At 36.6% G+C, this 24903-nt stretch overlaps 3 protein-coding genes across 6 annotated transcripts in view; 1 reads left to right on the top strand and 2 right to left on the bottom strand.

Moving 5' to 3' along the window:
* LOC115218339 (zinc finger protein 91-like) overlaps positions 1-9611 on the bottom strand; it is a 33339-nt gene extending 23728 nt beyond the window's left edge. The window contains exons 1-2 of the mRNA XM_036508089.1: positions 9390-9611; positions 6275-7626 (exon numbers count right to left, since the gene is read on the bottom strand). Coding sequence (XP_036363982.1) covers positions 6275-7216 — 942 coding nt within the window. The 5' untranslated portion in view covers positions 7217-7626; positions 9390-9611. The remainder of the gene's footprint in view (positions 1-6274; positions 7627-9389) is intronic.
* Positions 9612-11854: 2243 nt separating this feature from the next.
* LOC115218382 (zinc finger protein 239-like) lies at positions 11855-16901 on the bottom strand. Its single transcript, XM_029788160.2, has 2 exons — positions 16256-16901; positions 11855-14775 (listed from the first exon to the last, which is right to left on the bottom strand). The coding sequence occupies exon 2, from the start codon at positions 14392-14394 to the stop codon at positions 13654-13656; it is 741 nt and encodes a 246-aa protein (XP_029644020.1). The 5' UTR covers positions 14395-14775; positions 16256-16901; the 3' UTR covers positions 11855-13653.
* A 4894-nt stretch (positions 16902-21795) lies between these two features.
* The window catches only part of LOC115218564 (zinc finger protein 62-like), a 28731-nt gene continuing 25623 nt past the window's right edge, over positions 21796-24903 (top strand). The window contains exon 1 of one of the 4 annotated variants that reach the window (XM_036508519.1): positions 21796-21942. The gene's annotated coding sequence lies outside the window, so the exon portion shown is untranslated. Of the gene's footprint in view, positions 21943-22521; positions 22664-22937; positions 23053-24903 lie in introns of those variants that run through there. The other 3 variants (XM_036508522.1, XM_036508520.1, XM_036508521.1) reach the window with 3 other exon arrangements.

The following is a 24903-nucleotide window of genomic DNA, read 5'->3' as shown; positions in this document are numbered from 1 at the left end:
GTAATAGGAGTTTATTGAGCTCCTGACGCCAGCATCCAGGAATTTAGTATGTGTCTATCAAATATTTTGTCTTCTTGTAATCTGAACCACACCGCAGTTGTATCTGATGATTTTAACATTGATATCTTAAATCCTACAAACACTGGAAATCAATTAATAATTACGCTTTAGTCTTCATCTTTTCTGCCCCTCATCACATTATCTACTCAATCTTCAGCAACTTCCAGTTCGTGTCTCGATCAAATATGGTATAATCAACTTTCCAATACTCATTCTGGAGTTTTTGACATAGAAATAACTGATCAATCTCCTACATTCACCCTATTCAACCTTGAAGGATATTTACATGATCCAATCATAAAATATCACTGTGATCATCATAGCCAGACCTCCTTAGATAAAATGCACAAGTCTCTTCAGACATTTACTTCGAATTTTATAAATCTTCTGATTTCAGACATTAATCTTAAAACAGAAACTTTTACCACAACTTTCTCTGAAATATATATGTATTGCTCGATTCGATCAAAACAAATCTCTCCTAATTCTTACCTCAAACCATGGTTGACAAGTGGGATTCGAAATCACATCAATAAAAAGTATGCGCTTTTTTGCCAATATACAAAATGACCAACTAACCTTTCAAAATTATAATAAATATGAAATACTACTCACTACCATTATAAAATGGGCTAAATATAAATATTTTCAAAATAACTTTCATGCAAACCTTGGTGATACGAAGAAAACAAAAAGCACTCTTGCAAACAATCAAAAGAAGAAACATATGATGCATAAAATTCTACAGGAAAATAAATCCCTAACCCCACAAGATATAGCCTGCACCTTCAATAATTACTTCTCTAATATAGCTACGAACCTTAACGATTGGATCCCCGCTACATGGGCCCTAGAAACCCAAACTTTTTCTTTGCATTTCATTTTTCCCCAGACGAAGTAAGATCTGTTATAAATTCCATTAAAAATAAACCAGACTCAAATGGAAATATCCCTTCATATATTTACAAAGTCTGTTGACATAATCAACTTACCTGTTACAATGCTCTTTCCTGAATCAATTGCACAAGGTGGATTCCCTGACTGTCTAAAAACAGCACATGTCATTCCACCCCATAAAACAGACGCCTCTAACCTTGGAACTACAGGCCTATATCTATCCGTTCTCAAAGTTTTTTGAAAAGTGAATGTACAAGAGACTACAGTCATTTCTCAGTCTTAACAAAATACTATCAAATCACCAAATTGGCTTTAGAGAAAACTCAAGTACTGCTGATGCAATCCTTGAATTTCTAGATCATGCCTACTGCTCACTAAACATATCTAAATATTTCCTTGCACTTTTCTTAGATATCAGTAAAGCGTTCAATTCAGTACAGTCAGAGATATAGTTGGCCAAACTTAGGCATACAGGAATACATGGAGTTCCTAACAATAGGTTACTGTTGAAACATCAAAATCACCATTATCCACTATAAAGCTAGGAATCCCCTAGGGGTCCATAGTGGACCCATTACTGTTCCTTATCTATATAAATGATTTGTGCAATTCTACTAATTTATTAAATTTTCTACATTTCACTGGTGACTCTACTATTTTTATTAGTCACCGGGACCTTCCCTCCCTATTCAATACAATTAATTCAGAACTGAACAAGGTTTATTAATGGCTTATCACTAATCAGCTTACCCTTAATATAGAAAAAAACCCTGCTACATGTTTTTCTCCACAAATCCCAAACAGCTTCTTCCTAATGTCCTCATCGCAGGTAAAGCAATTTCACATGTAACATCAACAAAATTTCTCAGCATTCATATCACTCTTTCAGTTTCAAAACATGGATAAGCAATTTATTCAAACAAAATTCCCATGCTCTTGGTATATTAAATAGAATTCCTTACCTTCTTCCTGAAAATGTTAGAATCACTCTTTATTATTCTTTAATATACTCAAAATTCTCTTACTATGTTGCTGCCAGAGGAAATTGCAAAGTTCTCTTACTCCACATGTCATTCATAAATCATGGAAGACTCCCAAAATAAACAATCCTCAATCAAAACTACTTTCACTTTATATATATATATATATATGTATACACACACACACATACATATACATACGACACTGCCATCAAGTTCCACAAAATATTTCGTCATAACCGCCATACTTCTTTCTATGAAATTATCTGTCGTCATTCTCTCCCTCATAACTAACAAAAAGTATCACTGGCTTGAATTTTGACCCCCCCCCCACCACCACCATCACCTTTGTTGAGTATTGGTTTGTCAAAAGAGCTTTATTTGTAACAGGGCTAGCAAACACACCCATCCTTTGGATGGTTTAAGTTGCTTTGGTGGTTTTCTTTCACCAAATATTTGAACTCCCGAGAAGGTTTATGAATAGCATGGCAATCTATGTTTGCGATTAACCTAGGGACGGAAAACGAAATTGAAGACTGGTTATTGCGGAGGTCGCTGCACTTTAATGATCACAGAACATGTAAGTTTGCAGGCGATGCAAAGTAGAGCTAATGAAGTGTTTTGGCAGTAGATTACAGATAATGACTACAAAATATAGTTGTTTTATATGAAAGCGAAGTTCCTTGTGTGAAACAACCACATAAATGGTGTAAGGAAACTGAAGGAAGATGCTGAAACTTCCCCTCTGCAAGTTTATTTTTTTCAACAGCAAAGGGAGCTATTTCTTGGGAGAGAAGTATGATTGGTAAGTTCAAAAATGGCAATATACAACGTACTTGAAAAAGCAGAGTTAAAAGAATGTATTTGTTACCTGCTTACAGAGTACGACCAGTCTGAATGTGACTTCAGGTCACAAAAGATGAAGATATGAAGTGTTTGGCTTCAGTTCACGAATATTGCTTTGAATCTCTAGCAGTTCACAGTGAAAAGATGTTGCATTCAAAATATCATGACGGATGGGTAAATAAGCATCCTTAAAGTGAAACAACGCCTTGGTAGGTAAACGAAGGTACCAACAAATAGAAGAGAGGGAAGGGAACATCACCTTTCAGGTAACTCAGAATAGGTAAAGGTAAGTTTGACAAAGGTGTAATGCAGTTTAACTATGGAGATTAAGATTGGTATTGGATATTCCCTGTGTTCAGTGTTCCTGGTCAATTTAATCCCTGTGGCAAGTTAGGGTTAGGGTAATAAATAAATAGACAAAATCATATCACTTTTATAATATTCTCAAACCACGTAATAATACACATTTACAACAAGCAAATAAATATTAACAGGTGGACAGTTGAAAGAGATAAAATCCTTTCACTTTTATTATATTCTCTAATCAAGTAATAAAACACAATTACAACATATAAATAAATAATTTTTAAAAATGTGGAAACCACTCAAAAATATTCTCTAATGCTTATATATGACCATAGAGATTAAAAAACTATGGAAAACCCTACAAACAAAAAAAAACAATGTACATACAACAAATTAGAGAAAAAACCTGTGTAAACCAGTTTTTGCTGGTTTGTCCATTTATGTGGGAGCTCTAGGCAAAATGTTATAGTGCATGACCATCTTTGAGACATAAGTAATGAGTGTGTAAAGTTTGGTGAAAATCAGTTGAAAATTGTGGAAATGTGTGTTAGTCAATATACATACATATTCTACAATTTATATGTACTAGATTAATATATGGAGTAATATTTTACCACAAAAACTAAAAAGCATTTTTTTGCTGTCAAATTTTGAAAAATCATTATAACCCACAAACTGCTGAACCAAATTCTTTTCTAAACTTTATTTTATACAACTATAGTATTTATAATATTTATACTTTATATTTCCAGATTTACTTTTGATATACATTTTTGACTGCTTTGCTTACATGCAAAGAACGCTGTTTTTTTGTTTTTTTTAAAATAATTATTGACCTATTTATTTTTTATTTTTTGACCTCCTACCAACTTGTCCAAATCAGCCAAGCTGCCAAAAGGATTGATCTAATTTTTTCATGCAATTTCTAAAAAAAATTTTTTTGTAATCTCTCCTTATTGTAATCAATAAAAAAATATTCCATGGAAATTGGATTAATAAATTCATTTATTTTTTTTTAAATATGGTCAGCACAGCAATAATTCAACTCACAGCAATGTTTTCCTAAAGAAGAATATTAAAGATGGCTTTACACAGTCTCCATCAACTCTACTGCTAAAAATAAATGAGTTCCTTGCTGGATATTTCATAGTAACTTATAAAAAACCAGTTCAACTCCTCATCTTCATTTAATGCTGGATGGTCTGACAGGTGTTGGCAAGGCTGGAGAGCCACCCAGGCTCCAATTACCTGTTTTAGCAAGATTTCTATTGCTAGATGCTATTCCTAACACCAACCACTTTACAGGGTACTGGCTGCCTTATATGTGGTACCAGCACAGGTGCTTTTTACACAAGAATATTGATGATGATAATTCAAAGATAATTCCACACATTTTGTTTTTATGTAAAGATTAATATAACAACGACACTTGCAGGTTCCTATTTAGTTTCACCATTTCCTTCCACCCTAAGGTACACCCTTAGTTATCTCCCAAACTGCACTGCTTCCATGTGACCACTTTCTTTTCTTACTGTCCAGCACCATTTCCCTTGTTTCCCACTCTTCGTCCATTAATACTCTTCTCTACTCCACCCCCACCAATACAATTTGCATTCCTGCACTCCAGGAATACAAAAACAATCATCATGGTCAGACTCACACTGCCCCGGGAGGATTGACTTTACCACCAGCTAAAGGAATTGAAATATCAGGACTTAGCCAACAAGGTCCTTGTCATGGAATGGCATGCGGCCTCATTCCCCGTTGAAGTCAGCAGCCACAACTTTCCATCTGTCCCTCTTATCCGCCTCATGCTTATCCATCTTATGCCCCTCAGCTCCTATCATAAAGTTCCCCCCCCACCTCCCTGGGTTTGAAACCTTACAAACTTCATGACAGCCTCATGAGCACTGGTATCATGAGAACAGGTACCCAGCACATGCTGTGAAGTGGCTGGCATTAAGAAGGACATCCAAAGATAGAAACCAGGCCAAAGCAGACACTGAAGCACCATGCAGCCCTTCGTCCCATCAGATCTTCTCTCAGACTATTCAACCCATTCCAGCATTAAACATGGACAAGAAATACTGAAGATATTACCAACAACCAAACTGTTGGTAATATCATCATCATCATCAATATCATTTAATGTCTGTTGTCCATGTTGGTATGGGTTGGACAGTTTGACCAGAGCTGGTAAGCGGGAAGTCTGCGCCAGACTCCAGTCTGATTTGGCATGGTTTCTATAGCTGAAGGCTCTTCCTAATGCCAACCACTCTGAGAGTGTAATGGGTGCTATTAAGTTACACTGGCACGGGTGCCATTTGCATGACACCGGTATCTTCCACAACTGTGACTTTACTTGGTTTGATGGTTTTTATTCTCTAGCACGGCGCAATGCCAAAGGTTTCTGTGATTGCCTCCGTGAGGTCAAACACTCAAAAGCTGCTTTTTACATGCAACCAGCATTATCCACAACTACGACTTCACCTTGCTTGACAAGTCTTCGCAAGCACAGCATATTGTCAAAGGTCTCGGTCACTAGTCATTGCCTCATACCATGTATTCCTGAGTCTACCTCTACCCTAGCTACCCTCCACAGTTAGAGATTGGCACTTCTTTACACAGCTGTCCTCGGCCATACGCACCACAGTCATCTCTCTTTCACACCACATCTCATGCCTCTTATGCCCAACTTTTCTCTCAAGATCATCATCAGAATTGAGTGCTGATACAATGTTTGTTCCTTCTCGAGCCATGCCTGGCTCCTAGAGGCCAGTTTCCCGGTTTCCTTGGCGTGTAGGTTCCCCACCTGGACAGGACGCTGGTCCATCGCAGGTGGAAAGAGTGAGAGAAAGTTGTGGCAAAAGAGTCAGCAGAAGTTTGCCATTACCTTCTGCCAGAGCTGCATGGAGCTAAGATGTTTCGCTCATAAACACACACATTGCCTGGTCTGAGATTTGAACCCACGATCTCTTGACCGCAAGTCCACTACTCTAGCCACTAGGACATGGGCCTCCAAGTGCTGATACAATACATACAGTAAATGTTGAATAAGGATATACATAATATTCCCAAAGAATGTACAGAACATGCATGCAAGTATGAGGAGAGTGTCATGCTTTCATATGAAAGATTTTAGTGAAAACAATTACTGGAAACAATCAATGATGTGTTTCGTCTCATGATGGAGGAACACATATGTGATTAGTTAATTCATCATGCTGAGAGAATGATTTATCACAGATATTACAGTGATGTAGTCTTGAAGCTGTATGAATACTTTTATGCTTAGTTACATAATTTCTGCGAGAGAATGATTTACCACAGATATCGCAATGATATGGCTTTTCTTTAGTGTGAATACGTTTGTGTACAGTTACATCAGTACTTTGAGCAAATGATTTACCACAGATATCACAATGATATGGTTTTTCCCCAGTATGAATGCGTATATGTCCCTTTAAAACATTACTTTGAACAAATGCTTTACCACAAACATCACAATGAAATCGCTTTTCTCCAGTATGAATGCGTTTATGATCAGTCAAGGCACTATTTCGAGGGAATGATTTACCACAGATATCACACTGATATGGTTTCTCTCCTGTATGGATGTGTTTGTGAGCAGTTAGCTTATCATTTCGAGAGAATGATTTATCACAGATATCACAGTGATAGGGCTTTTCTCCTGTATGAATACGTTTGTGTTTAATTAGCTGATTATTTTGATTGAATGATCTACCACAAAAGTCACAATGATATGGTTTTTCTCCAGTATGAATGCGTTTGTGATCAGCTAAATTATTACGTTTGGAGAACGATTTACTGCACATATCACACTGATACGGTCTCTCTCCTGTGTGAATACGTCTATGTGTAGTTAAAATATCTCTACGTGTAAATGACTGACCACAGATATCACATTTATATGGTTTCTCTCCTGTATGGACACGTTTGTGAGTGGTTAATTCATCGGTTCGAGAGAATGATCTACCACAGATATCACAGTGATATGGTTTCTCTCCCGTATGAATACGTATATGAGTAGTAAGATGACCTTTTGTAGTGAATAACTTTTTACAGATATCACATTCATATGAAGGCTTTCCTAATTTTTTGGCCATTTCTGAAGGACAAACATTTAAAGCAACCTTTTAACTCATAACATAAGTTTTTCTTATTTCTCCACAATATAAGAACACTTCACTTGTTTTTCTTTTTATAAATTATTTTTAACAAGTATTCCTTCAGTTATATTCCCATCAGCTGCAGTCTTTACCAATATCTGAAGATGATGTAAAGTAATTTATAAATATATTTATTTAGAATGTAGAATTTTGTTCTCATTCCAGACGGTGGCCTTCAAAAATGTTGCTAATAATCTCACCCAGAGTGAAACATTTTGCCATGCTTCCCCAGATTTATACAAGTATCATATTTCTTATACAGAATCTTCCTTTATCTTTAAAAGCTGATAAATATTGATGATGCTTCTGATGAAAGATAATATTTCGATACCAGTTTCATCAAGGACCTGAAATGATAGAGAAACAGTAAAAGATATGAAGAATAGTTAAACAGTACAGTGTGAACAACAAAAAATTTATATTTCTATGGTGATAGATTGCAGAATATAACTGAATCTATCCAGAGTATCACAACATTATTTCATATATAATAGAGTAAAGATATACATATCGTCATTATCATCATCATTGTTCAACATCTGCTTTCCATGCTGGCATGAAATGCTAATCATTACCTTACTGGGAAACATATGAGTATTGCTGACAGAATGATTCAGTGAAAAATCTGCACCAACGAACAATGTCTACTTAAGCATGGAAAGGTGAACATTAAAATGAAGATATACTCTAGTAGATAACTACATCTGTTGAGTGGTTGGTTAATAGGAAGGGCATCCAGCTTTAAAACCCTGCCAAAACAGTTACAGAAGTCTGGTACGGGCTTCTGCCTGGCCGGCTCTTGTCAAACCATCTCACCCATGCCAGCATGAAAAGTGAACATTAAATGATGGTGATCTCATCCTCATTTTATGCGTCAGCTTCTCTGTGCCTTTACAGTTTTATGACTATGCTCTTTCCAATAAAAGCCCTTCTAGTCAGCACTTACAACATGCAGGGATACTGCATACATCTTCTATATTACATAAATATATGCAACATACTAAATAAATATATACAGATTGTCCTTGATTTACAAGCATTCACATGTTTGTTCATTTTGGCTAATTACAAATTAGTCAAAGTAAAAGTTGTAAATGGGATTACATAATTCACAGTTGCCCCACTGAATGCTACGGCCGACATAGAGGCAAAAAGTAATAAGGACTATCCAGGAAATAGTAAAATAGCTTAAGTTCTGGATGGACGATCAGATAAAAAGAAAGAACGTTTACCCCATAAAGCTTATTACTACTAATTCAAACTATGACTAGAAATATTTCGTGACTTTGAAATAAGAAAAAAGAGATGACCACAGGGGAATCTTTCTTGTAATAAACTGTTGGATTACGTAATGAAGATTACAGAAAAAAATTCTAGCAAGAAACTAAACATAAACGCAATGCCCTTTGGAGTTGTATCAACGAAGTACAAATACTGTCTTGTAGTGACAAAACCGAGAAGTATCTAGCCATGACTTGGCCCCTACACCTAGCATTTGTTGCCCAAGTAACTATGATAGGGTTCATAGCTGTGGTCTGGTGAAAACCGAAGACATCTGGAATAGCTGAATAATGCCTTGTGAGAGCCACACAAGCGATGTATAGGGAGCAAAGTGAGACTTAAGAAAGAGTATGGCTACGAATTCAGCGGGAAGAGGGGATTGCACCAGGACCCTCTCTCTCTCTCCCTTCAGTTTCTGTTCGTTATAGTTCTCTAAGCCCCAACAAAAGACTTTAAGGCCGGCTGCTAAGGGGTAGCCCCTTATTCTGATGCTCTACTCCCTTTCAAGCATGGAAACAATCGACAGACAGCGAAAATTAATGTATTAGTAAGTAGGAAAGAAGAGAAGACCCTGTTCCCATCGAGAAGGAATTGACTTTGGTAGAGTAGGGTGGGATTTCTATGCGGAGTCCGAGGTGTAGCTATGGGTGGGAAAGAAATCTACAGAAAGTGAAAATTGCAAAGGAGAAACGGCGGAAATATTGAGGACGGTGGAGTTTCAGAATAGCTGACGGTACTCGATGGGCAGCAGGTACTTGTCGATGTGGGATTCCGAAACTCTCCGCTTGGAAATAATTTATGTAGTTTTGAATTTCCTTTAAATACTCACGTTTAATTTACATAATGGTAATTCGCTTGGCTAACACTATGACATCTTTGGCAATCGTTGCAGCAGACTTTGGTCGGAATCGGCGAAAATCAGGGAAACGAATGCAATTAACATAAAAGGAGACAGAGGTTTATTGTCAACCGCAGTTTCGTAATCATTCCGCCTCCGACGACGATGATAATAGCCCGGTGTAAAGCCTTCAACGTTCCCTGCATTTCAAGTTACCACCCGGTCATCTAAAATCGATTTCAAATTACCGCCAGGCTAGCCTGGACCCAATTTCAAATTATACTTGCGTTGTTCGCATTTCTCCTTTTCTGATTTCTCTAAAATGATAAACTCTAACGCTTACAACAGATGAAGATTTGTTAAACATATTCAAGAATATAAACTTACGTTAACAAAAAAAAAAAAGGAGTTTTTAAACATAACCTAATGTTTGTGATGACTTAAATTTAAAATTTGAAAATCATGATTCTGAGTCAGCAATTTTTTAAAGCAAAATCAATGGAATTTCACCCTCCATCACCAACCCACCCCAAATTTTAAGATGAGAAACTGATTTGGATAAGAGAATTTCCAACATCAAATTTATGAAGAATAATTACAAACACAGTTTTGTTTAACATACATATATACACTAAAGAAAGCCAAAATGTAGACTACTAATGATAACTCCAGAAGTCAGGATACCCAAATGCCTTGCACAACATACCCCTGCATTGACTTGTAATGTTTGCTCAGATCCCAAAGCACAACTTGGACTGACAAATTTCTGCCAGAACAAATTAAAAATAAATTAATCCAATCAACTATAATTCACCATTTTCCAAACAATAATGCTTGAATACACGTGTGTAATTTAAAATGATGAGCAAAAGAAATTTTCTGTTCATTAATGCTATACAGAGTAATAATGAGCTAAATTGGATACAAACGGTTTAGCCTGATGAAACTACCATAAAGGTTTTGGAGCTAACAAATTTCGTCCTCAATAATTTACATTTTGTTTCAGTCATTTTGAATACGGCCATGTTGGAGCACTGCCTTCAGTCAAGCAAATCAAATCCAGGACTTATTCTTTGTAAGCCTAGTACTTATTCTATTGCTCTCTTTTGCCAAACTGCTAAGTTATGGGGACATAAACACACCAGCATCGGTTGTCAAGTGATGTTGGGGGTGGACAAACACACACATACATACATATAAAAATATAGGATGAACTTCTTTCAGTTTCCATCTACCAATTCCACCCACAAGACTTTGGTCGACCCGAGGCTATAGCAGAAGACGCCCAAGGTGCCACGCAGCAGGACTGGTAAAAATACAGACCATTTCTTTACATAACAAACAATTACTTAACAGTCTGTTTCAAATCCAGTATTTTGTCCAGTTTGATTCTTACTAAGTTTAACTAGTGATTTCATTAAACTGAAGTTAATTAATAAGTAATAATAATAATATACTTGGGTTAATATATGCCACTCTTCAACACCTCATTTCACAATAATTTGTAATTTTACATTACCGAAAATGTAAATCCTATCCATTGTTCTTAAAAGCAAATTAAAAGAGAAATGACTTTATGTCTTGAATTTGTTGCTCTTGGCAATATTCTGCAATGGAACCATTTTAGTATGTTACAGCTACTATTTTCTACTGATTCTCATTTAAATATGGTCAGCACAGCAATGCCTTCCCAAAGAAAAATATTAAAGATGGCTTTACACAGACTCTAATTTTACTCCTAAAAATGTATAAGTTTAAAGAAATGGTTTAACTTTGCTGAATAATTTGAAGCAAAACATAAACTATGCTCAACTCAAAAATGGTTAAATAGTGAAATCCAAACTCCTTTTTATTTACAGCTGTAAATGTGAGGATGTGCACTCGGTCTATCCAAATTATTTTTCACACGATGCTAACAGCATTCGCCAAAAGAAATAAGGTTTCCAGTAATTCAGTAATTCTGTTTCTAAAAACTGCAAGGCTTATATGCACTATCTTATATACACAGTTACTGTGTTATGTTGTTTGTTCTTGATACAAACAGCATATCGGTTTCTATATAACAATATGTGTTTGAAATGTATGTGAAATGGTGATTATCACATTTTAACATCATTTGAAAATGGGAAATATCTTATCCTTAGACAGCCTCTCACTTGGCTCTCATCAACCAACTCACTACATTACATCTCCACTATGATGCCACTCTCATCACCATTTCATCTACAATATCATCCTATTACTTATATCTCATTCATTTCCTCATAATATCAGATCAAATCTTGTATCAAATAATGCCAATAAATTATAGAGGGTTAAAAGTAAGCAGTTGGTGAAAATCAGTTTGAAAAATGTGCAGCTTTCATCATACATTGATCAAGTTAGCAAGTTCTGTGCAGAATTTATAGCAGAGACTTAATTAGATGTTCCAAATATAAAATAAGAAAAGAAGAATATAAGAGCAAACCAACTTTATTTAGATTTCAAATTGTTATGAATATTTACAAAGATTGGCCGTCTGCCAGCCTCGTCTGGCACCTGTGTCGGTGGCACATAAAATCACCCACTACACTCTCGGAGTGGTTGGTGTTAGGAAGGGCATCCAGCTGTAGAAACACTGCCAGATCTGACTGGCCTGGTGCAGCCTTCGGGCTTGCCAGACCCCAGTTGAACTGTCCAACCCATGCTAGCATGGAAAGCGGACGTTAAACGATGATGATGATGATGATTGGTGCATTAAGAACCCTGGATTCTGAGATTTACAGTTTGGAATGACAAAATGTTTGAGAAAATATGCTCCAACACATTCCAACATAAAAACATGGACAATGATAATCAAAAAAATTACTCCAGCAATTTTTGCTTTTATGTAAAGACCATGGTGACAAGAATGAAAATTAAGTTTCACTTTAAAGTCATGAAGGAACCATGCCAGGAAAAAAATTAAAAATGTTACTAACAGAACTAGTCCCTTAATGAAATAAATATTATATATAAAAAAACAAGAAAATACATAACACACATAAAATATGAATTTACCATCAAAATGTGCAGGGTGGAATGGGTAAGTTGTTGCCATTTTATATTTTTAATTTCATGCATTGTTTTCTTGAGATTTTGTCAATTATACAGTATAGTAGGGTCAGTTGGGCACAGCCTGTGAGAAAAATAGTGCCATGATGAAATTCATTCTGCTAGAAATTTCGAAACGACATGCTGTACTGTTTGGCATTTGTGCCAAAAGCTCCAATACTAACATTTCAGAGTGTTTGGGTGTCAATCTGAAGACGTGTACTGAGAATGATAAAATCACATCCAGTCAACATGATGGTATTTGGAGTGATCACTAGTGACGACAACGTTATGCCTCCATTCAACTTCCCACACAGCCTTAGATTCAACATGGAAGCCTACATTAAGTGCCTGGAGGAGGTAGTGCTGTTCTAGGTCAAGAGGTCAGCTGCTGGAAAAACCTTATGTCTGGCAACAGCACTCCACACCATGCTACACAAGCAGAAAACCCAGTCATGGCTGTCAGACTGCAACCCCCTTGATTATGTGTGGTGCATGGTTGAATGAGAGACCAACACAACTCCTTGCAACCCCAAAGATGAACTGAAGGCAATGATTATGGCAGCATCACCAACTTAAACAAGGAGACCATCCAGAAGAGTTGCAGGAGATTCCAAAGTCGTCCGGAGGCCATGGCTGAAGCCAAAGGCGACTTTATTAAATAAATTTACTCTTTAGTATTTCAAGATATTTTTGTGTAATTTTGGTAAATATATCTGTTAAAATGAGATGTCAGTGTTATGTTCATTTTTGTGTAATTTAGCCGACGATATATTCACCACATCATGGATACGATTACAGTATGATGAAATATTTTGGTTCATTGATTCATTATTATTTAGTTGTCATTTCGTCCATGTTCTGAGTTCAAAATTCACCAAGAGTGACTTTGTTTCTCATCCTTTCGAGGTTGATAAAATAAGTACCAGTTGAACACTGAAGTTTATATCATCAACTCGCCCCACAAAACTTTCAGAGCTTATTCCTATACCAGAAAGAATTGTTTAGTTGTCATGCTTTGGTATGAACATGCATATATATAGAAAGAAAAACCACAAATGTCACTGAGTTGGTTTCTTTCATGCAATACAGATGTGAATAGTTAAATACTAAGAGAATGGTTTAAACAAATACTAGTTATATAGTTTTCTTCATGCCATTACTCTTGTGCTTAGTTGACTTATTATTGAGAAAAGGACTTACCACTTATATCAATTGTTATCAATGTTTTTTTCCCAGAATGAGTTCGTTTGTGTCCCTTTAAAACATTACTTTGATTGAAAGCTTTACCACAGATATCACAATGAAATCGTTTTTCTCCAGTATGAATGCGTTTGTGTGCAGTTAACTGACCATTTCGAGGGAATGACTTACCACAGAAATCACACTGATATGGTCTCTCTCCTGTATGAACATGTTTGTGAGCAATTAACTCATCATTTCGAGAGAATGATTTGTCACAGATATCACAGTGATAGGGCTTTTCTCCTGTATGAATACGTTTGTGTTTAATTAACTGGTTATTTTGATTGAATGATTTACCACAGATATCACAATGATAAGGTTTTTCTCCAGTATGAATGCGTTTGTGATCAGTTAAGTTAGTACTTTTAGCGAATGATTTACTGCACATATCACACTGATATGGTTTCTCTCCTGTGTGAATACGTCTGTGTGTAGTTAAAATATCTTTACGAATGAACGACTGACCACAGATATCACAATGATATGGCTTCTCTCCTGTATGGACACGTTTGTGAATAGTTAACTCACCACTTTGACTGAATGATTTCCCACAGATATCACAGTGATAAGGTCTCTCTCCTGTATGAATACGTATATGAGTAGTTAGATGATATTGTTTAGTGAATGACTTGTTACAGATATCACATATATATAAAGACTTTCTTAAATTTTTTGCCATCTCTTAAGGATTAAAAAAAAATCCATTTTTTAACTCATTTCATCATCATTTTTCTTCTCTCTACAATACATGTTTCATATTTTCTTTTTTATAATTTATTTCTAACAAATATGCTATATGTCCATCAACTGTGATCAATGCAGCAAAGTCCTTTGTAAATATATTTAAGTCTACTTAAAACACAAAATTATCTCCTGCTCATTCTAGACAGCGACATACACAAATGTTGCTAATAATCTCATCCAGAGGAAACATTTCACCTTAATTCACCGGGTTTATATGAAACCTGGTTACATTTGTTCTGTATAACATTTTCCACTGTCTCAAAAAGATAAGCATCGATGATGTAAGTAACTTTTAATGTCAGTGAGAGGTGGTACCCTGAAAAGATAAGAGAAACTGTATAAGGTGTGGAGAATACTGAAATAGTAGAGATTCTACAGCAGAAATTTTATTTAATTTCTATAAACTGAAGAAGTAAACATTTATCTAAACAACTGAGGTTCTGCACATCACTACATTTATACATGAAGACATAACAGAGTAGAGAATACATATTGAGTTGGCATGGATTAGGTTTGACCAGAGCTGGTAAGCCAGAGAGCGACACCAGGCTCCAGTTTTCTCTTTTGGCTTGGTTTCTACAGCTAAGTGCCCTTCCTAACACCAACTACTTTACATAATGTACTGGGTGTCTTTCACATATCACTGACACGAAAAACATATAGCTGTAAGCTCTACCTGAAAAAAAAAACCCCCCTTTTAGTTGTCTGTGTGCATTTATATTATAGTTCATAAATAAATATATTTATGATATCGTACATGAACATATACAGATTGTCCTTCATTTATGACCACTAGTAGCTATGACCGACCAGTAATTAAAGGGGCATCAAGGACTGTCCACGAAATGGACAAATTGTTGATGTTCTAGATGGAAGATTGGATTTAAAAAATCTGTCCTCACAAAATTACTAACGATTTAAGCTAAGTCTAGTTTCTGAAAGAATGGAAATGACTGCGAGGAACTCTTTCAAGTAATAAAGGTTTTAATCGTTACAAAATAATAATACATGTTGACATGCTTAAAATATGTGGCAGAGTTTGGAATGGACAAATCACAGGCATAGGAACATTTCACAAATCCTACAAGAGCAAAAACGATGCACGCAAGAGAATACATTAGACACACATCAAACAATTATGTTATGGAGATCGGAGGAGTTGTAGCCTGGGACAACATAAACGAGATACAGTTTACTTTTGCGCATGAACGAAGTACTTCTATCTCCTAGTGACACTGCTGTTGTAACATCAACTAGAAATAAGCCCCTATACAAAGCCATTGTTGACCTAGAGAACAACTTAGACGACGTTTCACGGTTGTGATTTGGTGGTCACTGACGAAGTTTGGAGTAGATGAAGGATGCCTCACGAGAGCTGCACAAACCATATACAGAGGTGCAGTTAGTAAAGAATATAGCTGTAAATACAGCGAGAAGGTGGCAGTGCACCGGGAATCAGACTCCTGTTGTTCATTATGGACCATCAAGCCATAGCAGAGGACTTTTAAGGTTGGATGCTCATGGGAACTTACATTGTTCGTTTACTTTTCATAAGTGAAACTATACTAGAATTAGAAAAGAAATTCCCAGCAAGGAAACAAAGCCCCGAATCGAGAGACGTCCAAGTGAATTTATCAACGGTTAAAGTATTAGCAAATAGGAAAGATTGCTCACATTAAGGAAATGGTCGTGCTTGGTTATGTATAAAAAGGGTGGGAAGGAATTTTGTCCATTGCCACCCGCAGTGGAAGAAAAATATAAAAGAAAATGGAAATTTAAACACTATAAATACTTACTTCTTTTTCATTTATATATCGTTGATAAAGTCGATTAACATGAGAGGAAAAACTTGGCCGGAAATAGTTGCAGAGGAATTGGTGAACGGAAGAAAGAAAATTAAGAAAGACATTTATAAACAAGAAGATGGGAAAATATAGAGATTTATTGGTAACCAAAGTTTCGTAATCGTTCAGCTGAGTTTGGCGAGCACCGTACAACAGATAAAAAGTAAAATGAATTAATAAAATTTTAATGCAGTATGACCAAGATGTGTTCTTGGGTTAAACAGCAATGAAAGAGTAAAGAAACGGTCCTATGTGCTTAGACAACTTCCAATAAATTGTGACCCTCAAACCACACCGTCCAGTCTTGTAATAGAGGCGTTATTAGTTGATTATGTGTAGCTGGATATAATCCTACAGAAAGAACCGAATTGTCTTGGTTGGAATATATTCTATCATATGTCCGCTATGTCGGGCTAACGCGGGGCTGATAAATACTTGCTTTTCGGACACTGGTGGTCCGAGACACCTGATTATCTACGCTAATTTACGCTGTCGTACAAACACCTGTATTTCATTAGTTTTATAAATTTAATATGTTTCATTTGAACTGTCTCGACCATAATGACTATCACTGGTATGGCAAAATCAGTGATCTAGAATGGCTTTGGAACCACTTGTAAATATTTCTAATTTGAACAGAGTTTTGGAATATTTGAGGAGAAGGGCTTAGTCAATAACATTGTAGCATCGACTAGAACATGTATTTTGTCATATACGAATTTCAAATCAGTGGCACTGATTTGACAGGCAGCAACTTCCCCATGGCCTTTTCTCTGACTGCACCAATAGCAAATGTGTCCAGGCTTCGTCTCCACGCAGTCCTAGGCACTTGAAGCACTGACCTATGAACGGTTGCCGTTGCTCCACAGCAGTTTTTTCTCCTTGTTCTTCACTGGTCATTACACTACATCGCGGTATTTTGTGTCGACACATTGGCTTGAGCGATGAGCTCATTCATCACCATTTTCTCGTTGTTGCAGGCACACCAATCAATCGCCATGAAGGCCGGTTGTGCCGCCTTCTCTAGACCCACTCCAGCAAAACTGGATAGCACGACAAATCTCCGAGCCTCCGAGGCATACTCATCGACCTGTTCCCCAGTCCACTTGACCGTTCCTGCTTAGCAAACGCAGCGTATGTGCCCTCCATATAGGTTTCTTCCAAGTGCTGCTTGATCTTTGCTGCACTCAATTGGTCTTCCTCGTCCACAATGCCAATGCGCTTCCCTCCAAGTACAGGGCCATGAGACCTGCTACATTGTCAATGCCTTGTACAGATCCAGGTGACTACATCTCCTTCGCTATAGAAATGTCTGACAGCATTGCTGCCATCTCGTGGGAGGGAATAACAACAATAGAAAAATACATTTATACACGAGAGCCAAAATAGCTTGTGAGACGAGGGAACTGTAATGTAAGGAAATAAGATATGGTTCATCTACCTCTCGTTGTTGGCCGTCCAGCCTGTGAAATTTTTCTTTTTTCCCCACAGGAGTTCTGGCCCCCAGTAATGAGCTCATTTGCATACAGCCAATCCGAGCTCACCTTGACCTTGTCAAGTTAACAAACAAACAGATTCTACCAAGTAAACTCAAGACGAAGAACGGTCTTGTAAGTCGATCGATCGCCAAATTGTGCCTGGTTTTAGAAGGAGACAAGTAATTAGATTTGCATCTGTACCTGTTATCAGATTTTGTTAGGGCCCCATATGGTAAAGATGTGGGTAGAGGGTGATGTGCTAACAACCCTCTCCCTTAATTGTGTTACAAAGTAAACAACACAAATAACTCCACAGAGGCAGCCATGGATGAAACACAAACAAGAACAGCAAATATTATTAAAAGAGAAAAGAAGTATGGTCATTCCTTACCCGAGTGACATTATCCTATCCCCCATCACTTGTTATGCGCTCATAAATTAGTTTCATAATTGAGCTCTGATTGGCTGTATGCAAATGAGTTCATAACTGAAGTCCGGAACTTTCATGGGAAAAAAATTTCGCATCCATCCCTACTTGTTTCACCTAATGTTACTAGCGATCCTGCTAGCTTGCTCCACTGACCTCCGTTCATGATGACTGCACCAGGCCGAAAGAAGATGACCCTGGTCTTGCTTCCCTCACTGCCTCTCTCCTCCTTCCTGTTCTGGTCAAATTACTTGACCGTTGGCGTCACAGCCCTTTCCTTCCAGCTCATCTCATCTCTACACAAAACCACAATTCAATCAAAGATTAGTTATGTGCGCAACCAAGATTTTTCCCAATCAATGGCTGTGGGTCACGTGATTGTTTTGTGGCCCATCCAGCGCTTTCTCTGAGCAAAAGCCTATAAACATAGTTAATAAATCACTACGTTCAGAGTGTCGTGTGTAGAGCTTTGAATTGCACATTTTCTGTAGCTGTTTTAATGGCTACATATTTAATCAAAGCTATCAAAGAAGCAGACATGACAGCTGTATATTTGTTTAGTGTGTTAAAATCCAGTCCAAGTGTTAAACTTTGAACATGTTTTCCTTGCATGTCATATGAATGCTATTTCTATTTTACTGCTTCTATGTAATGCATGAACATCTTTTCATACTAATACAGCAAAATAAATTATGTTCAAATGTTTGCATGGTGTTATGAAATTACTACACAATTTTTTCTGTTGATTGGTCAAAATGCAGGTCTGAATCATCCGATATGTTTTGACCTTTTTCTAATTACCAAAATATCAGGGTTTCAAATGCTAGGTACCACTACAATGTTTTTAATTCTATTATTCTTTCAGAATACTCATACATATTCATTTAATATATTTCTAGACTATAGAAAAGATACTATTAATCTATTTGAGACTGTTAGAAAATAGCTAAGAAATGCATTCTACAAAAACCAGTACAGTCATTTTGTTATGAATAAATATGCAAGCTATAAAATATACTTTATCGTACAGCAATAACTGGTATATCTTATGTTTATTTTGGATCTTGTGGACATACTTTCATATATAGTCCCACATGTGTATAATTTTAAATTTTATCATATATATATATCACATTAAGAGTTTGTGGCATGAGGTACAAGATATTAGGCTAGCAGATGGCTTTTAATTCATTTTGTTTTCCACTGTTTCATGTTATTTCTGACATTTTACTAGTTTTATTGATTTTTCTTCAGCTTTGGAAGGAAAACACCATCTAAAAAATGTTCATGATTGTCCCATCAACTATCCATATGGGACCAGTAGAATTACTCTTCTTTCCAACCCCCTGAATCTATAAAGGTATTAATGCACCTGCTTCTGTCTTCATTCCTAGCATCCCCACCTCTCTCTCTCTCCAGACAGGTAACCTTGTACTTCCTCTACAGCAAGACACCTCTTTTTGTCTCTCTGTATCACTATAACCTTTCATCATGCGACACAAAATCAGCTCCTAGAATGCCCCCGCCCCTCTTGAAAGTTATTATTTTTTTGGTCTTGCAAGTACTTAGTGACCCTGTCAGTGCAGGTGCCACTTAAAAGCACCCAGTCCGCACTGTAAAGTGGTTGGCATTTGGAAGGGCATTCAGCTGTAAAAACCTTGCCAAACTGACCTCGCCTGTGCTTGTGCCACATAAAAAGTCCATTAAGTCCACTCTGCTGAGTGGTTGGTGTTAGGAAGGGCATCCAGCTGTAAAAATCCTGGCAAAACAGTCACAGAAGTCTGGAGCATGCTTCTACTTGGCCAGCTCTTGTGAAACCGTCCCACCCATGCTAGCATGGAAGGCAGATGTTAGAAAATGATGATGATGAAAAGTATGCAGCTCCATTTGCTAATCACTTTGTTGTTGTTGTTGTTGTTGTATGGACAAGAGATTAATGTCCAAGGATTTTCAGGTTTGAAAGTTTTTCTAATTGTTGCACTTTAATATCTGTGGCTCTAAACTACCCCAAAAATGGGAATTTCTCTTTTGAGCCATTTTCTGGAGATGAAAATTAATATTTTACATTTCTAAACTCACTCTATAGGGTGTATTTTCAGGATATATACGAATCTTTATAGTTTCAACTTAGTGATAAGAAGATATTCTGGTTGAAAAATTGGAAAAAAACTCTAAATTTTTCACTATCCCATTTTTAGCCCGAGACCTATGGAAGTATGCTGTGCGTGAGAAGACCCGGCAAGACTAGTGAAGCGATAACCCGTGGCCCCTACCTGGGACGTAGTCAGTCCACCTGTGCATACCTTCCTGCTTGTGACACTTGTGAAGACCTGTTGAGGCAAGTCAAAGTCAAATCAAAGTCAAATCGAATCAAGTCAAACCAAATCAAAATAGATGAACATCAATGGAATTTGTATCCTTGTGGTACCAGTGCTGGTGGCACATAAGAAAACCATCCGAACGGGACCGTAGCCAGTACCGCATCGACTGGCCTCCGTGCCGTGGGCACGTAACAAACACCATCCGATCGTAGCCGTTCGCCAGCCTCGTCTGGCACCTGTGTCGGTGGCACATAAGAAAAACACCGAAAACACCATATCCGAGCGTGGCCGTCTGCCAGCCTCGTCTGGCACCTGTGTCGGTGGCACATAAAAAACATCATCCGAGCGTGGCCGTCTGCCAGCCTCGTCTGGCACCTGTGTCAGTGTCACATAAAATCACCCACTACACTCTCGGAGTGGTTGGCGTTAGGAAGGGCATCCAGCTGTAGAAACACTGCCAGATATGACTGGCCTGGTGTAGCCTTCGGGCTTGCCAGACCCCAGTTGAACCGTCCAGCCCATGCTAGCATGGAAAGCGGACGTTAAACGATGATGATGATGATGATGATATTGCACAAGAAAACAAGCATTTCAGTAATTGAATTCATGTGTTCTGCTAAGATTTCAGAGTTTACTGTAAGATTAGAGAAGATAGAATGATCACCAATTGTTGCTATTAAATAATAGCTGCCTAAACTTAAAATTTCTTTTAAAATAGACACCAAGATGTGGATTTTTGCAAATTTTGGTTGGCGTTTTTTCTACAGTATCTAAGGGACTTGAGATAGTGGGGATTATAGAAACATGCTTTCAAAGGTATGGTATCATACCTATTTGGAATGATGGCCCCTGAACATAAAAGAAATCTAATATATGGAAAATTTTGGAAATTGCCTAACAGTTTAAATGACCATAAAATCTAACTGGTAACAACAATGGGGCTAAAATTTGCAGGAATGACTCCTTTCATAGATATAAATGGTGTAAATTCGAAGAAAATCTAAGAACCTTCGCGAAGGGTCCTTGTTGAATTTCACTAGAATGACCCTTTACTCATTTCTTCTGGTATTGTATATCAAGGAATACAAATCTCAAGACTGAACGGTATAATCTAGGGAAATTTGACTGCTATTTCTAGCAGATCGTACAAGTACGTAGATGTTCCATTGCGCCTACGTAGTTGTTTCTTCCAAGAAAAGTCATAAAAAAGTCTAAATAATACTAGTTGTTAACAGAATAACTACGAAACTACGTATAATAATAAATCTCAAAGTGTCTACATGTTTCCTTTTTATATGATAATGTTTATCCAGAGTTTTAGACTTCCGCCCAGCATTTGCCAGAACAATTTCCGGCGAAGAACTTTCTCTCATGTTAAAAGAATTTCTTAAAGAAACTACAAAAGTAAAAGAAGTGAGTATCGATAGTGTTTAAATGGATATAAGATAGTTTCAAGGCCAAGTTTCGGAATAATGATATTTCCTCATAGAGAAGGAAAAGGGCAAAGAATTTTCGTTTACTACGCCAGTCCGCCAAAATTGCTAAAAGAATGGTAATTTCATTTGTATGAAACAGTGTAATTCTAGAAAAAAAAAAATGGGGAGGCGAGGACTTTCGGAATAACCGTCGTTAATAAAATGGAATTCTTCTTTACTTTTATTTTCAACATTTTGTACAATCTTGCAGTGCTAAACAGCTGTAAATCGCGATAATCTTCAGGTTTTACGTCTATAAATTCTCAGGGTTAAAACTGAAACTAAGCCATAATGTAAAAATAGGCTTGGGTTTTCTGATTCAGCGAAACGAATAGAAAAAAATACTTGAAAGTTACTAATTAACTAGAAATATATTAATTTAATGTTTTTCGGTTAAATGTTTACAAATGCATTCTTAATAAATTTCTAAAAATGTTTCTCGACAGGAAGCGACCCTTAGCAGTGTTTTCTTTTTTTGCTCTTTATGTTCTGAGTTCGAATTCCGCCGATGTCGGTTTTGCTTGTCATCCTCTCCGGTCCAGAAACGAAAGTAATGCTTAAAGAATCGTGGGTTCGATGTAATTAAATTCCACTTCTTCTAAATTTACTGGCTTTGCACCAAAATTTGAAACAATATTATTATTGCTGTTGTTTTTGAGGTCGGTAAATCTATTGATCTATTTAATATGATATATATATATATATATATATATATATATATATATATATATATATATATATATATGCTAATTAAGACTGTTTACAATACAACCAATTTGTAACGTGTTTATAGAAGTTTTGCAATCTGATCATTATTTTATTCCGAAGCTTCTCGGAGTTACTCTGTTGCATTTTTATTACCTAAAACCAAAAATCGGAAGAACGGCTTTTGTTACCCCCCCCCCCCCCCCCAATATGTTGTAAAATATCGTAGCCCCTCCCCTCAATCGCATCTTTTGAATAGCTTCCACTCTTTTAATGGATATATTTCCCTTCTTCTTTTACTATATTTCGTCATATCATATTCCATATTCTGAAGCACTTGTTTGTAGATTTGTAATTTGCATTAAAATTCCCTCTCCACCCCAACCCGCTCTATCAATGGTTTTCGAATTTCTTAACGGCGCCCTCGTCCTTTATCCTCAAATTTCAAATTCCAGTCTTGATAAAATATTTCTCTCTTGCACACTACATTCGATGTGTCTTCTAACCAAACTACACGAATGAAGAGAAAATCAAGGATTCATTGAGGTTTACCATGAATTTTTTCCATTAAGACGTTTAAATTCAAAGTCAAGAATATTTTTGCACCCACACCCCAAGAAATGGTGGGTGAAAACAATGAGACACCTTTGATATATATATATATATATTTATATATAATATATTATATATATATATATATATATTATATATTATATATAATATATATTATATATATATATATAATATATATATATATCACATCATCATCATCATCATCATTTAACGTCCGCTTTCCATGCTAGCATGGGTTGGACGGTTCAACTGGGGTCTGGGGAGCCCGAAAGCGGCACCAGTCCAGTCAGATCTGGCAGTGTTTCTACAGCTGGATGCCCTTCCTAACGCCACCACCACTCGAGAGTGTAGTGGGTGATTTTATGTGCCACCGACACAGGTGCCAGACGAGGCTGACAAACGGCCACGCCGGATATGGTGTTTTTTATGTGCCACCGACACAGGTGCCAGACGAGGCTGGCATACGGCCACGCTCGGATGGTTTTTTATGTGCCACCGACACAGGTGCCAGACGAGGCTGGCAGACGGCCACGCTCGGACGGTGTTTCTATGTGCCACCGACACAGGTGCCAGACGAGGCCGGCAGACGGCCACGCTCGGATGGTGTTTTTTATGTGCCACCGACACAGGTCCAGATGAGGCTGGCAAACGGCCACGATCGGATGGTGCTTGTTACGTACCACAGCACGGAGGCCAGTCGATGCGGTACTGGCTACGGCCACGTTCTGATGGTTTTCTTATGTGCCACGTGCCACCGGCACTGGTACCACAAAGATACAAATTCCATTGATGTTCATCTATTTTGATTGGATTTCACTTGCCTCACACAGGTCTCACAAGTGTCACAAGAGGAAGGTATGCCAGGTGGACTGACTACGTCCCAGGTAGGGGCCATGGGTATGGCCTGACTAGTCCTTGCCGGGTCTTCGGATGGTGTTTTTATGTGCCACCGACACAGGTGCTAGATGAGGCTGGCGAACGCCACGATCGTATGGTGTTTGTCATGTGCCCACCGCACTGACCTACGGGCAGCTGATGGATTTTTTCTTGGTGTGCACAGGCACTGGTACCCAAAGATACAAATTCCATTGAGTTCATCTATTTTGTCTATTATATATATATAATATATATTATATATATATATATATTATATATATATATATAATATATATAATTATATATATATATATAATATATTAATATATATATATATATAATATATATATTATATTATATATATAATATTATTAATAATTATATTTATATATATATATATATATATATATATATATTATATATATATAATTATAGATAATATATATTCATAGATATATATTATATATATATATATTATATATAATATATATTATATATATATATAATAGATATTTATATATGATATATATATGTATTAATATATAATAATATATATATATATTATATATATATATATATAATATATATTATATATATAATATATATTATATATAATATATATAATATATATTATAATTATATATATATATTATAATATAGATTAATATATTAATATATCATAATATTATTATATATATATATATATCATATATATATATTATATATATATATATAATATAATATA

This window comes from Octopus sinensis, linkage group LG13, assembly GCF_006345805.1.
Source record: "Octopus sinensis linkage group LG13, ASM634580v1, whole genome shotgun sequence".
NCBI classification, from domain to species: Eukaryota; Metazoa; Mollusca; class Cephalopoda; order Octopoda; family Octopodidae; genus Octopus; species Octopus sinensis.
This window is presented reverse-complemented; position numbering and strand designations above follow the sequence as displayed.

Bases quoted from the DNA above. Each gene is read 5' to 3' on its own strand.
- LOC115218382 (XM_029788160.2), bottom strand. From the start codon at position 14,394: ATGGCAAAAAATTTAAGAAAGTCTTTATATATATGTGATATCTGTAAC.